Source organism: Daphnia pulicaria, chromosome 1 (assembly GCF_021234035.1).
Source record: "Daphnia pulicaria isolate SC F1-1A chromosome 1, SC_F0-13Bv2, whole genome shotgun sequence".
NCBI lineage: Eukaryota > Metazoa > Arthropoda > Branchiopoda > Diplostraca > Daphniidae > Daphnia > Daphnia pulicaria.
Genome location: NC_060913.1, coordinates 21974188 through 21988705, shown reverse-complemented (window position 1 = coordinate 21988705; position 14518 = coordinate 21974188). Strand labels below are relative to the sequence as shown.

At 37.9% G+C, this 14518-nt stretch overlaps 3 protein-coding genes and 1 long non-coding RNA gene across 5 annotated transcripts in view; 2 read left to right on the top strand and 2 right to left on the bottom strand.

The window, feature by feature from the left end:
* Positions 1-5590: 5590 nt before the first annotated feature.
* Positions 5591-6805, bottom strand: LOC124321104. 2 transcript variants are annotated; one of them, XR_006914142.1, is made up of 4 exons: positions 6745-6805; positions 6413-6680; positions 6196-6341; positions 5591-6122 (listed from the first exon to the last, which is right to left on the bottom strand). It is a non-coding gene; the product is annotated as an uncharacterized LOC124321104 (long non-coding RNA). The 2 variants fall into 2 exon arrangements; XR_006914141.1 differs by having other exon boundaries at positions 6413-6748.
* A 1620-nt stretch (positions 6806-8425) lies between these two features.
* The window catches only part of LOC124321086 (uncharacterized transmembrane protein DDB_G0289901-like), a 122328-nt gene continuing 116235 nt past the window's right edge, over positions 8426-14518 (top strand). The window contains exon 1 of the mRNA XM_046783993.1: positions 8426-8590. The gene's annotated coding sequence lies outside the window, so the exon portion shown is untranslated. The remainder of the gene's footprint in view (positions 8591-14518) is intronic.
* LOC124311382 (probable ATP-dependent RNA helicase DDX23) lies at positions 9919-10958 on the top strand. Its single transcript, XM_046775896.1, has 4 exons — positions 9919-10042; positions 10224-10462; positions 10527-10790; positions 10860-10958. The coding sequence occupies exons 1-4, from the start codon at positions 9919-9921 to the stop codon at positions 10956-10958; spliced, it is 726 nt and encodes a 241-aa protein (XP_046631852.1).
* Positions 11037-12978, bottom strand: LOC124321093. The gene is made up of 2 exons (XM_046784008.1): positions 12631-12978; positions 11037-12567 (listed from the first exon to the last, which is right to left on the bottom strand). The coding sequence occupies exon 2, from the start codon at positions 12555-12557 to the stop codon at positions 11556-11558; it is 1002 nt and encodes a 333-aa protein (XP_046639964.1). The 5' UTR covers positions 12558-12567; positions 12631-12978; the 3' UTR covers positions 11037-11555.

The following is a 14518-nucleotide window of genomic DNA, read 5'->3' as shown; positions in this document are numbered from 1 at the left end:
TAAAGACCCTTGGGCACCTTTGGAATTTAAAGTTAGTTTAAGTTTAGTTGACAAAGTCATTATAAAGGGTAGGATCAGTCTAGTCACTGTTTACTTAACAAGTGGTGCCATCTATGTCTTAAATTTTTAAATGCTGGAACAAATTCAAAATGTCCGATTTTTTACTTTTTTAACAAGAAATCCACCACTCAAGCGCACCAAATTCATGGACCCCCATTTTTTTCTCATTCCACTATGGGACCTAAAAATCTGCGATAATTCGGGCATATCCGGTTTTCTACTCCGGATTCACCTGTTTTTATATAATTTAAATATTTCCTGCCGTTCGGGAGATATTAAATGTTAAAGTTTGGGTTTTTCAAATTTTAAGAGTTTTTGGGGGTTTTTGGTATTGCTTTTTGGGTAAATGCTAACCTTTAAAAAACAACAAATTCTTCCAAACGTTTTCTCGGCCATCCCTCAATACCAATCCAAAAGGAAATTACATTCCGTATTAGATTGGCCGAGTTATTCTCAATCTAGTAAAGTGCAATTTTGACCAGTTTCCCACCCAGCCTAGTCGCCATTTTTAATCACTCTCCCTCGCGTTCCTGGCGGATTACAGCCAAAGTATACGAGTTCTCTGCACCTCGGGCTTCATATTGCTGGCTACTAGACTATATGAAAGGGTCCCCCGGTCTAAAGTGAAGTCCAGGAAAGCGTAGCTTCGGAAATATATTTATTCCAATAACCAATATCCCAACAACCAATAACTCCCAATAACTCCAATAACTGTTTGTTTAATTCATTCACAGGTTAGGGTAACATTACTAAATTGAGGAACCACTGATGAACATGGATTGTAATTCGTGCAACATACCATTACTATCTTATCAATGATTGCGGAGGTATCATCTTTACATATTGCAAGAGTCGAACGATGAATAAGACCTTGCAAAATACTGAATTTGTGTTTGGTTGCACCTATAACTCGCTTTCCCATGTATTCTTATTCTTGCAAGTCCTCTCGAATCCTCAACTTCTTTGTTTGGCATCTGTGTTTGTTTACCAAGAAAAGAATGAATCGCAAGAGTTGCATTTTGTAAGGCAACTGCTTCGTGAATAGTAATTCCACGATCAGCCATGACCAAATCCCCATTCATTTTTCATCTGTTTTCTTTTTTTACGAAAAAATGTTCTTCGCAAAAGCGGGTACGTTTGAAATACTCAATAGATCAACACTGACTAAGTTCAAGAAACATTCGGAATTGGAACTGGAATTTGGTGGACCTTACTTAATGTACAAGAAGTGAAAACGAAAGAATGTCTCCAGACTGATTAGAAAACCTGTTTCCTCTTTCTTACTATTTTGGGTTATGGAAACACGAGAATCCGAAGCACAAACGATAATGCAACGCGCAGCTTGTCCCTTTAGTTGAGCTCGATTATTATCTCTTCGGCAACCTTTTAAAATAAATGTTAAAACAATAAAACATTATCGATGCACATCTATAAATTAGTGGCTCACCCAGTACGAACATGGTTGTGATTCCAAATAGACTACTTCTTAGATGTTTACAATTATTTTTAGTGGGTTATGTGACTTCACTATTCGCCAGTTAGGCTTGCAATAGGCCTATAAAACAATATTAGCTTCTAGCAAACAACAAATTCTTATATTGAAGACAGATTCTTAAATGGATACCTAACAAAATAAATGTTTACAAATCTGAAGTAGTGAAATTATGTGATACAACTGGGTAAATAAACGGCGAATTTGACTTGCACGAATGATTTATTTCATCTAAAAAATTCCACAACATTTTGAACTTACAAAGCTCGAAATTGGACATAATGTTCTGTCATAGAATTAAGCAAACCAATTGAATCTAGATGTAGGTAGTAACCATAAATGATAACCAAATATGTAGCCTCCAACTATCAGACATACGTTTTGTGACTGCCACGAGAACATTTTTTATTACAACATGGAAAGTGTTCCCAATAAGCAATAGCAGCATCTAACGGTGGAATGAAAATCTTCACAAACTTATTTGAAAAAAATAAAAAATGACAGGACTAATAGTAATGTAAACTGAAATACCTAAATTGTACTAAGCTATCACCTACTTGCCAGTATCTTTCAAACTTTTGTCACCTAGAATATATTCTTTTAACTACCGTTCCACATTATAAATCCGGATGTCAATCTAGGAAAACTAATTGATGGCATTCAGCCATGTTTTTAAGTGTGTTGCCACAGATTGTGTAATTAAGTGATTCATTTCTTAATGTTGAGGGAGCAACGCACAGAATCGATACCTCCAGAAAATTTGTTATGAACAAACAAATTATTTATCTGCCATCCTGATCAAGGAAGGTGACGAAACATAAAATTTTTCAAGAAATTCACAAAATAAGTTATCTTCAGGGAATCACCCAGGGGGAAGAAAAGGGAGAAGAGGACAGTATATGGCCCCCTTATTTTCATACTTTCCTTTTCTCCCTTTTCTTCCCTCGGGCCGATTCTATGTGGATTCGGTCTCTAAAACCGTAAAAATTACGGATAAGATTTAAATTTTACGTATTTTCATAAAAATACGTCTCAAAATACATGGTAAAACTAATTGATTGCATTTACTTGCAATGTTTTCAAGTGCGATCCCACAGCTGGTGTAATTGATTCCTTTCTTGATGTTGAGGGAGCAACACACATAATCGATCTCTCCAGCAAATTTGTTGTGCAAAAACAAATTCTTGATCTGCCATTCTGATCAAGAAAGGTGACAAAACAAAAAAAATTTCAAGAAATTCACAAAATTAGTTATCTTCAGAGGATCGGCCAGAAAATAAAAGGTAGAAGAGGAAAGTATGGGTCCCCCGTTTATATTTGCAATCTTTCCTTTTCTCCCTTTTCTTCCCTCGGCCGGATGTTATGTGAATTTGCTCTCTAAAACCGTAAACATAAGAAATGCGATTTATATTTGACGTATTTTCATAAAAATACGTCTCAAAATACATGGTAAATTAATTGATGACATTTATTTGCCACGTTTTCAAATGTGATCCCACAGCTTGTGTAATTAATTCCTTTCTTGATGTTTAGGGAGCAACAGACATAATTGATCCCTCCTGCAAATTTGTTGAAATGTTGATTGTTGAAAAAATTCTTGATCTGCCAGCCTGATCAAGAAAGGTGACAAAACAAAAAAAATTTCAAGAAATTCACAAAATTAGTTATCTTCAGAGGATCGGCCAGAAAAGAAAATGTAGAAGAGGAAAGTATGGGTCCCCCGCTTATATTTTCATCCTTTCCTTTTTTCCTTTTCTTATCTCGGCCCGATTCTATGTGAATTTGGTCTCTAAAACCGTAAACAATAGAGATAAGATTTATATTTGACGTATTTTCATAAAAATACGTCTCAAAATACATGGTAAAACTAATTGATAGCATTTACTTGCAATGTTTTCAAATGTGATCCCACAGCTTGTGTAATTGATTCCTTTCTTGATGTTTAGTGAGCAACACACATAATCGATCCCTCCAGCAAATTTGTTATGCACAAACAAATTCTTGATCTGCCATCCTGAAAAAGAAAGGTTATGGAATCTGAAAATTTTCAAGAAATTCACAACATTCGTTATTTTCAGAAAATCGGCCAGAGGGAAGAAAAGAGAGAAGAGGAAAGTATGGTCCCTCCTAATTTTCATACTTTCCTTTTCTCCCTTTTCTTTCCTCGGATCGATTCTATGTGGATACGGTCTCTAAAACCGTAAACATTAGGGATAAGATTTAAATTTGACTTTTTTCATAAAAATACGTCTCAAAATACGTGATAAAACTAATTGATGGCATTTAGCCATGTTTTTAAGTGTGATGTCACAGATTGTGTAAGTGATTCCTTTTTTATGTTGAGGGGGGCAACACACAGAATCGATCCCTCCAGCAAATTTGTTATGCACAAACAAATTTTTTATCTGCCATCCTGATCAAGAAAGGTGACGAAAAATAAAAGTTTTTAAGAAATTTTAAGAAAATTCACAAAATAAGTTATTTTCAGAGAATCGACCAGAGAAAAGAAAAGAAAGAACAGGACAGTATGGCCCCCCCCCCCTTATTTTCATACTTTCCTTGTCTCCCTTTTCTTCCCTCGGGCCGATTTTATGTGGATTTATTCGCTCTCTAAAACTGTTAACATTAGGGAAAAGATTAAATCTGACGTGTTTTAATAAAAAAATTTCACAGCAATTAGTGCTATAATTAAGCTTATTTGCGTATCTTTTGATTAATGTTTTTCCCGAGATCCTAGTGTGAACTGTTAATTTACAATTAATAGTTTCGCGAGACAACATTTATCCTCATGAGAAATGCACGGGGGAAAAACGGACTCGGAGAAAACATGGCGAAAACCGCAATAGTGCGTTCGCCAACAAGGGTTACTGGTCAGTCAATTCCTCTATTCGATCATAATCGAGAAGGAGTGGTAGCCAATTACTCGTACTCGTCCCTTGAAAAGACCGTTACTTTGATAAATTTACTCGTACACCATCATGTATTTATTCAAAGACCCCTATACCTCATAATTTTAGTTTCGAAAATTAGCGAAAATTTTCTGAAATACCTTTAAGTGTCAGATATTTTAAAGACCTTGTCATTGACTTGTACTTTTCACTTTCATGGTTTTAACTTTTTTTTTCAATCTTGGGCAAATATGGGTCAATTGGCGTTAAAAAAATTGATGCTTTAGAATTTTAGTTTGATTCTAGCGCCCTCTTACATAAAAGGTTTCGAACGAACGTAATCACATCAGAAAACGATAGCTTTCAAGACATTACCACAATGGGATACTCTCCACTTGATCTCTACAACCTATCCTTCTCTATTATGTAATTTGACGTCTTTTAACCAAAGTTTGTTTGAAGGGCTTGATAAGTTGGAGATTAAGGACAAGTTTAACAACAAATTGATTCTTTTGGAAGCAACAAAACATGCTCGGACATTTATCAATCCTTTGAGTTTCAGTTGCGAAAAGTTCGAATACCGTAATGTCATAATAATGTCAAATTGGGTAAGTCTGCCTTTTATAAAATAAATAACTAATAAAAATTGACTGTTCTATTTGAATTAGGGTCCGTCGTTTCGGATTACTCATTTGGGGACTCAACAAGAACACGCCCAGCGAAATGACCGAAATAAGGTTAAAAGTTCTCTGTTGGCTAATGATGCCTGGGAGACGGAGTTGTCGACACGGGCTGAACGATTTTTTGAAATACAACTTAAAAATCAGCAAACAACAAGACATCATTAACTTTTACATAACCAACAACTATTCGGGTACAAGTTAATCGAAGACGAAAGTGCTACTTTGTAATATTACCCTAATTCAAACTAATAATTTGCTAATTCTTTTTTTTGCTTAAGTATTCGTTGTTGTTCTACACGGGCTGAACGATTTTATGAAACACAACTTGATTGTGAGAAAACAACACGACATCACTAACTTTGTGCAGAACCAACAACTATGCGGGCACAAGTTAATCAACGACGTAAGTGCTCCTTTGTAATATTAATACCCTACTTAAAACTGATAATTGCAAAAGCAAAGCAAAAGCAATTGGATTTTGAACCAATGGGGTCGTAACGAACAAATGTCCATTAGGATCGAAATCCCTAAAGAGCTAGGGGAATTTTTTAAGGCTTTAGCTAGCACGGTTTTTGTTAACAACGGATGTTATTACGACACTGCTATATTTTTTTCACCTTTTCTAAAGCACGGCTTGGGTAAACAAAAAGCGTGAGTTGGGGGGCGACAAGTTCACTTCATTACTAACAACCTCAACTTCAGATATCAGGTTCCCAGCAAACATGGCCTCTATTGCCGGGTTCAGGGGTCTAATAATGACCATATAAAATTCCGAAGAAATGGAAGAAGAGGGCCAAGAAGACATTTTGGTGCCGGAAAGGGGCCAAAGTCAACAGTTGACTCGCTCGTCCGACGAAAAGTTCCTTTCGGCGTTGGTAACTACCTTTGGATGTTACAAACCCTTTCTCCTCGATTTCGAGACTCCTTTTGGTGGTCCAATTGCGCACAACAATTGTCCCTCTTTGGAAACCTTCCTCCAACTCCAGGTAAAATTTAGTCCTAGTAAGTTTAGCAAAGTATCTTTTAGATGTAAAAGATGTGTTGTACTTTTAGAAGATGGAACCTTCCTAACCATTCTGAGCGCGATGGTGGCATTCGAATTGCAGTGAGTGATTACAGGGACACCCACAATCCGCCGAATAAATTTGACGGACGGAAGTGGAAGGCTTCAAAGGACTACTTCGGACCGGTAACTTTTTGCAATTGTTCTATGCACATCTAAAAATTTTACAAACCAAAAGTCAATCTTACTTAAAACATTGATAGTCTTAGTCTTTTATTGAGCATACCTTCGAAAAAATCTCCAGTGTGGTACCTCGCGGGTGGATCAAAGGTTCTTTATAGCCTAAAATTGATCTCATTGTGAAATCGAGAGCAATGCGGCCTTATCCAGAGTAAAAATATGCGGTGGTATCAACTGTTTTCAAGGAGCGACGATGACTTGCAAATATCATAACGAGTTCTACAGAAATACTCAATCTTTTCTGCGACAATAAATGCCTACTGCTTTTCTCCGGCCAAACTGGAACAAAGAAAATTGAATTTGGGAGCGCTGACCTACAGCAGAAGAGAAATAGGTGTCACACAAAACACTCGGGTTACAATTAAACACATGGATTACTTAGTGCGGTGGACACAGCCAAACTGTTGAATAGCTAATCTCGGCTCGGCGGACATCCCAGACTAATGTAAACGCTAGGACAAGGATTGTTTACTCGTTGATCCTCCTGAGTTGGCAGAAAAACATTTTGCTGCCGGGAAGGGGCCTGAGTCAGCAATCGATCCGCAGCTCAATTGACTCGTACTTCGTACCGGGAAACTAACAACGTCAAAAGAAGGAGACTGTTTTTGGGTGAAGGAGAAACGGCTGATGAGTTCACTACCCAAATAACATGTGATAACATTTCCTATGAAGACAGAGGAAAAATATTAGAAAGTGCTTCTAGCTCCCAAACTGATGATGCCTTGGAAGTCAACAATTTGATTGTCCAAGAAGAAAGCAAGGTACACAAGAAAAATTCATTCATGCTCATTTGATTCGTATCTTCTTAATTGTATAAGTTTGCTAAAGTTCCTCTTTCTTCATTACGGAATATTCTCCTATATAAGTAGGTATGTGTCCCTTTGGATTTTATTTTTTTATAGTTTAATGTGATGACTTGATCCCACCTGAAAAATTTTATTTGTGATTTGTTTGGATTCAGCCAATGAAAAAAATTAGTTCTTCTCCAGATAGAATTCCAATGGAAACTAACGTAAAAAAAGGAGACTTTTCTTTGGTGAAGGAGCTGATGAGTTAACAACCCAAATGAAAATTTGTAATGAAGAAAGAGTAAGATTGGAACGTGCTTCTACCTCCAAAACTGTTGATACCTAGGAAGTTTCCGATTTGGAAACTTTAAAAAGCGCCTCTAGTGAGTGTGTCAGCTACTACGCTCAGCTACTTTTGAGAGCCTAGATGGCTCTTTTTAACGTTTCCACTTCACAAATTCTGACAGGCTCAACCCTAAAATCTCTGAAAATCGGCTTACTGTTACCCTGAAACCGGGATAGGGAAGCCAACAGCCCAACACAGCCGTGAAGCGACCAGGAGTCTATAGCTCTGTTTCCACCGAAAAGTTTGTGATTTAAAAAAAAAATTGTTTTTTCTCACATGAATTCTAAATTTTTTTTTATTCATTTAAATCACAGGTGTAATTTTCTAATTTTCTTCAACCAAATAGAAATTAAGTTGTAGTAATTTTTCGAATTAATCCAATTTGGCATCGTGCAGTTGTTTAAACTCTTTTGTCGTCTGCTACACATTTATGATGTGGTGTCTGACAAAAAGTGCGAAGTTTCTTATGTGATAGCTCATTTCGGATAATATTAATGGAAAAAAAGGTATTAACTAACTACAGATAAAATTTGCTAGCAACACTAAATATACTTGCAATGCGTTTTACTATCGGGGTGGCATTCAAATAACTCATATTTGATTTAATCGCCAAGACATTCTTGAACGTAAAAGTCTTCAACTTGTGAACAATATTGTTTAGAAAATAACATATTTAAATTTTTTAATTCTTGTTACTGAATCCTTTAATCTTACTGAAGTATACTCTAACAGGCAGGGAAAATCACTGGCACTACAATATTATTTGGTTTACTATTGTATCTTTCGTTTTACCTGTTGAAACAGCTGTTGATTATTTACAGAACCACAACAATTAGAAATGTTCAAGGAGGATCGAAAAAACGTTCGTGACGACCGAGATCGCCGCAATGAAGATAGAGAACGTGATCGAGAGATAAAGTGATCGCGAGCGAGAACGCGACAGCAAAGATCGTGACCGTGGCAATAATGGAGACAACAAAGAACTTGCCAGAGACCGTGATCGTGAGAGAAGAGAACGTAAAAGGAAGAGATCACGCAGTCGCTCTCGTAGCCGTGATCGTACTACAAGAAGACGTAGATCCAGATCCAAGTAATTAATTTTGATTATGTTTATCTAAAATTCCATTGATTCATTTGTATTGGTGTTTCAGGTCACCAAGGCATCGCCGGGATCGTAAAGATGTGAAAACTGAGCAAGATGCAAGATCAGGAAGCAAGTGAAGGGAATACTGAACAGCAAGCGATTAAAAAGGAGCCATTGTCGCTGGAAGAATTGCTGGCCAAAAAGGCAAAAAGAAAGCCGAAGAAGAGGAAAAGAGCAAACCCAAGTTTCTTACAAAAGAGGAATGTGCAGCTGAAGAAATGAGGAAGCAACAAGAGGAAGTTAAAAATATACGCAAACAGCAAGAAGAGGAAAGAGCGGGAAAGAGCCAAAAGAAACGCCTTTTATTAGGTTTGTATTAATATCCTACGATATCTGTTCTTTTAGATTTTACATGGCATCTTTTAAAATTGATTCTAGGTGGCTGAAGAGACCAACAGGGAACCAGAACTCGATCGTCGACGTCATTGAGAAAGGGAACGCGAAAAGGAGACCAAAGATCGTAAAGATGGTGAAACAGACTGCGATAAGCAGAAAGATGGATGCCATCAAGGATCGTTACCTGGGAATGGTCAAGAAAAAGCGACGTGTCCGCAGGCCGAACGAACATCAATTCGTTTTCGAATGGGATTCTACAGAAGACACTGCCGTTGACTACAACCCAATCAACAAGGAAACACATCAGGTAAGAAAACTCTTAAAATAAATTTCATATAATACGGGAAATTCTTACGTGTTCTTTCTTTTGGTGATTAGGTCAAGTTTTACGGTCGTGTGGCCGGAATTTACATCAAAGCCCAGAATAAAGACCAGTCGAAATTCTATGGCGACATGTTGAACAAACGCCGGACAGACACTGAAAAGGCCCAGGATAAGGTCCGTTTGAAGAAGGAACGAAGACGAGAAGACAAGCAGAAATGGGACGACCGTCACTGGCAAGAGAAAAAGGTCGAAGAAATGACCGAACGTGATTGGCGTATCTTCCGAGAAGATTACAGCATCACCATTAAAGGTCTGTTGCCTAAACTTGTTGATTAATTAATATGTTTGACTTAATGTATTCTGATTTTTAAGTTGGCAAAATTCCTAATCCGTACCGTTCGTGGGCTGATTCCGATCTCAACAAGGAAACTCTGTGGATTATTGAAAAATTTGGTTACATAGATCCTACTCCCATTCAGCGTCAAGCCATTCCTATTGCAAGCCATTCCTATTGGTACGTCGCCAATAATTACTTGTCTGTTTGAAAATGTTAATTAATTTCACGTGAATTTTGTGCAGGATTGAAGAACCGAGTTATTATTGGTGTCGCTGAAATGGGATCAGGAAAAACCGCCGAATTCTTGATCTCATTACTCGTCTGGATTCAGTCGCTTCACAAGAACGTCCGCCTGGGTGACGACGATTCGGGACCCTACGCCATCATTTTGGCTCCTACTCGTGAGTTGGCTCAATCGAAGAAGAGTGCATCAAATTCGGCCAGCATTTGGGCATCCGAACGGTTGCCGTAATCGGTGGTCTTTCCAGGGAGGAGCAAGGTTTCAGACTGCGAATGGGTTGCCAGGTAATTTCTCTTATCGTATTCCAGTTTATTCATTTCATTGACTTTTATTTTTAACAGATTGTGGTTGCCACTCCTGGTCGTCTGATGACGTTTTGGAGAACAGATATTTGGTGCTGTCACAGTGCATGTACATTGTGCTGGACGAAGCAGATCTTATGATTGACATGGGTTTCGAACCCGACGTGCAAAAGATTCTGGAACATATGCCAGTCACGAATCAGAAGCCGGACAACGACGACGCAGAGGACGAGCAAAAATTGATGGCCAATTTCAATTCCAAGAATAAATTCCGACAGGTATTGGTTTGGTTAACTCAAAACGTCCTGGTTTATTCAACTCATTTTTATTGACATTTTGCAGACTGTCATGTTTACTGCAACTATGCCTTCGGCGGAGGAGCGGTTGGCTCGAACTTACCTGAGACATCCGGCTGTGGTCTACATCAGCTCGGCCGGCAAACCCGTGGAACGAACGGAGCAAATCGTCTACATGGTGGAAGAGAACGCCAAGCGCAACAAGTTGATGAAAATTCTGCGCCGTGGAAAACTCGAGCCTCCCATCATCATTTTCGTCAACCAAAAGCAGGGAGCAGACGTACTGGCCAAGCGCCTGGAGAAATTTTGGGCAAGTCATTTTAATTTGAATTTTTGTCTAGTTTTATTCATTAACGGTGTTTATTTATTCTTTGGACAGTTCAATGCTTGTACTCTGCACGGTGGTAAGGGTCAGGAGCAGCGTGAATTCGCCCTCTCCAACTTGAAGTACAATCCGCAATCCGGTTGCAGGTTCTAGAAAGACATCTAGTGTTCACGGTTTCAATCCCTTCCTCAAATAGTGAAAGTCGCTTTAAATATATAGTTCACTTAATTATCATGTATTAATTATTAGACATAAACAGCAAAAGATCAGCAATAGATGAGCTTATTAATAAAACAAACACATCGGCTCCATACGAGACCAGTAGCGCCTAGTATCGATTCATCCGGCTGGCCGGAGACTTTATACGACTGTGCCAATTTTTTAATTTCTTCCACCCTGTGTATCATCAACTCATCAATGTAAACTCAGCAGCAATTCTCCAATCCGACAAGCCCTAGCTGCAAGTGGCTCGTTCCAGTAACATGTTTTCATAACAGCAACTCGTTGGTCATTGTCTCAATTTTTTTTAATTGTTAATTTGTGGCAAAAACGCCCAAAGAACAAAGTTTCATACTTCGAAAGAAAACGGTAGGCTAATTATTTTTCCACAATCAATCCTGTTTATTCTTGATTTCAAAATTAATTTTGCAATAAGCTATGCGTAATGACTAATGCGGGGGTGTCATTTTCATGTAGCAATGCTAATAACTCTTTGTAAAATTATAGTAGTTTTACTTATACGTATAAAGACTAAAAGGTAGATAAGCTAATTGAAGAATCATCACTGGAGTTGTCCGCGGATTGTCCATGACATTTGCAAGTATATTTGTCAGGAAAGAGAAAACATTCCTCTCCTGATTGGGGTTCAGCGATTTCTTTTAATTCATTACCGAAGTCGTTATCACCTGATGGATGCCTCAAGTCAGCAAACGTTTCGTTCCATTTTCTGGTTTTTGCAGTTGTCGACCGAGATTTTGTAACACTTGTACTCTTATCCTGATTTTGATCAAAGGGTTTTAAATAATTTGTAATATTTGTTATCAAAATTTGAACATCTTCGACATTTTTTCCGTTGTTCAAATGTCGCGACATCGTTTGACGAATGAATTCGGTAATTTCTAGCAATAGCCTCATGTACTCTTCGTAGCGGTCGCAGTTGAAAGATTCCGTGTCTGTCGGCTCTTTCAACTGCGAAGCCAATTCGGCCGCTTTTTGAAACAATTCCGAGTTGTCAGCAGATACCGTTGGATGCAGTGCTGACAGCTCGCACAGCTGTTTGGCTTGCATGTGATTTAAAAAATGCGGTGCTTTCTGTTTTTTCTTAAATCCGATAATTGGATAAGACAGGATTAGACTCTCTAGAAGCGACATAGTTCGATAATAGACTGAATAACAGGAGCAGTATTTGAAATGGTGTTGTAATCGCTTCATGTTTTCCTCTTTGATGTTCATGATGGCGGCACAACTAGGGCATTTGGGGCCATGCCAAACTTGAATGGTAACTTTTTTCCCAGTAGCTATTTGCTGGTTGTCTTCAACATTTTCAGTGTGTCTTCCTTTGGCTTCTTGCTGTGTAGTTTTGTTGAAATCCGATTTTGCACTGCTGGAGCGTTCACTTGCAATTGACGTAATTTTCTTTTTATGAAGATTCTTATTTTTCGTTGCTTTCCAAAAATCTGTCAGATGTTTTTGTCTTTTACCACTGTCACTCGTGGGTTTCGATCTCACCAACGCTCTAGTTACATTTGACATTTTTTTAACCCTAAGATTTCAATGATTTTATTATTTGCATTTTGTGCCAACTTAAAAATTTTTTGTTGCTTACCTTTCATATATGATGAAAATAATTTCTGCCGTCTCAAAATATCAGTTGAACATTTGAATGACACACTAGTTAATTTAGTTATACTATCCACAGTTTCAGTCTGCTGACGTCGCAGCTAGCAGTCTTACTGAGTTTTACAGAGTCTCTGCCTTTTCTTAAGAGTGTTCCGGAGTGTTCTAACAAAACTGGGTGGCTGTCCCTGGGTCTGTCTTCCAGTTTCTGGCACTTGAGATTGACGCATCGAAAGAATGTTATCCAAGAAGAGGGTTTGGTTTATTTTGTTTGCCAAATATTTGGTCTTTTGGTCTGCTTTCTGTCCACCCACAAGTGAGCGTAGACAGTTGATAATCAAACGTCGCAAGCGCTTGGTGTCAACAGCATTTTCTCGTGTCGCTTTATTTCTGGGAACAGACGGAGAGTCTTCGCACTTGATTGCCAACAACATCGCCCTGGATAGTGCAAATATTCTCTAGGATGTTTGGGTCGAGAACTCGAGATGCTTTTTTTGACTGCCCCCAACATATCATGGCGGTCTAAACATTCTTATATTTACGCCTCATATTTATCGGGTTGTTATTTATGCCGATACAAAAAAAAATTTGTTTGTATACGGCTATGGTCGTTTTTAGTTATTCCGACTAGTGGCAGCTAGACCTATTACACAAGTCCCTGTGTCCATTTAAGCCCATACATAACGCACCCTTAGACAGTTGAGCGGGCAGTTGAGTCTGATCCTGTTGTTTCTGAACGATGCAACCATTTGCTAAACGTCGACTGAGAATAGTTCGACAATCCAATTCTAAATACGTTATATCCTACGCGCAATCGATTTAATGCCGTGCGAACTTTACGACGTGAAGTTGGCCTTTTTTAAACAGTCGGGGGCTCAGTTAATATCAGGTATATTTCCATTTTCAAATTAAAATGACAGCGTTATACTTTTATTTATAGAATTGCTTTAATAACAATTATCTTTAAATACACATTTGCCATTAGTTTCATCATAAAGGTTATAGTGATGACGAAAAATCGAAACGGATTCTCCGACCGGAGATTTGTTTTGATTCGCGGAAGGCATTGGCTATCAAACACGAAACGAAGACCCATTTTGTTGCAAGCTTGGTTCGCCGAATTCGCTGATATTCTTTTGAAAAACGATTCTTTGAGACACGGCGGCCATATTCAAAGAAATCTTGGAGAAAAGGGCGCCTTCGATATTCTTAAAAGCATTGCTAAAAATATCAAATATTCCCGTTCCGTTTTTACACGTCTTGGACTACCAGAGGAGAATGAGACGGACTTTCGGAATATGTTGTTTGCCACTCTGCAAAATGTGAAAGAAATACGAAACGATGGAACTCACAAAAAAATCACAGATTCTAAATTGCTGAGCGATATACTCTGTGAAATGGTCAATTTTTGTGATCTACTCTTTCAATATGGTGTGTACACTGAGAAATCAGAATATTTCCGTCGTCAGTGTATTTCCGAGAAAAATTTATTAACGAATTCTTCAATTGACCTTTACTAGCCTATTTACCTCCCACTGCTGAAATTTAGATCTGCTAAGGTTTACACATACAGTTAGTAACATCGGAGAAATTTGAATTTTGTATAAGTTTAAATTTATGAGTAAGGCATCCAGTTGTATTTAGATTAGAGATGCATTGTTTTTTAAATAATCTGTTAAAAGTTCACTGAATCCTCAAATACACTGTTTTGTGTTGTGCCTGCAAAATGCAACAGCAAAAGTCATGTTTTAAATTTCTGTTGGTTATTTTCGGTTATTTTGCATTTGCTTTCCGGCCTCTAATTTTTGTTCTCTATCAACGAGACGGATAATTTTCTCAACTCTCAACTCTTCAACGAGACCATTTAGTTCCGGGCC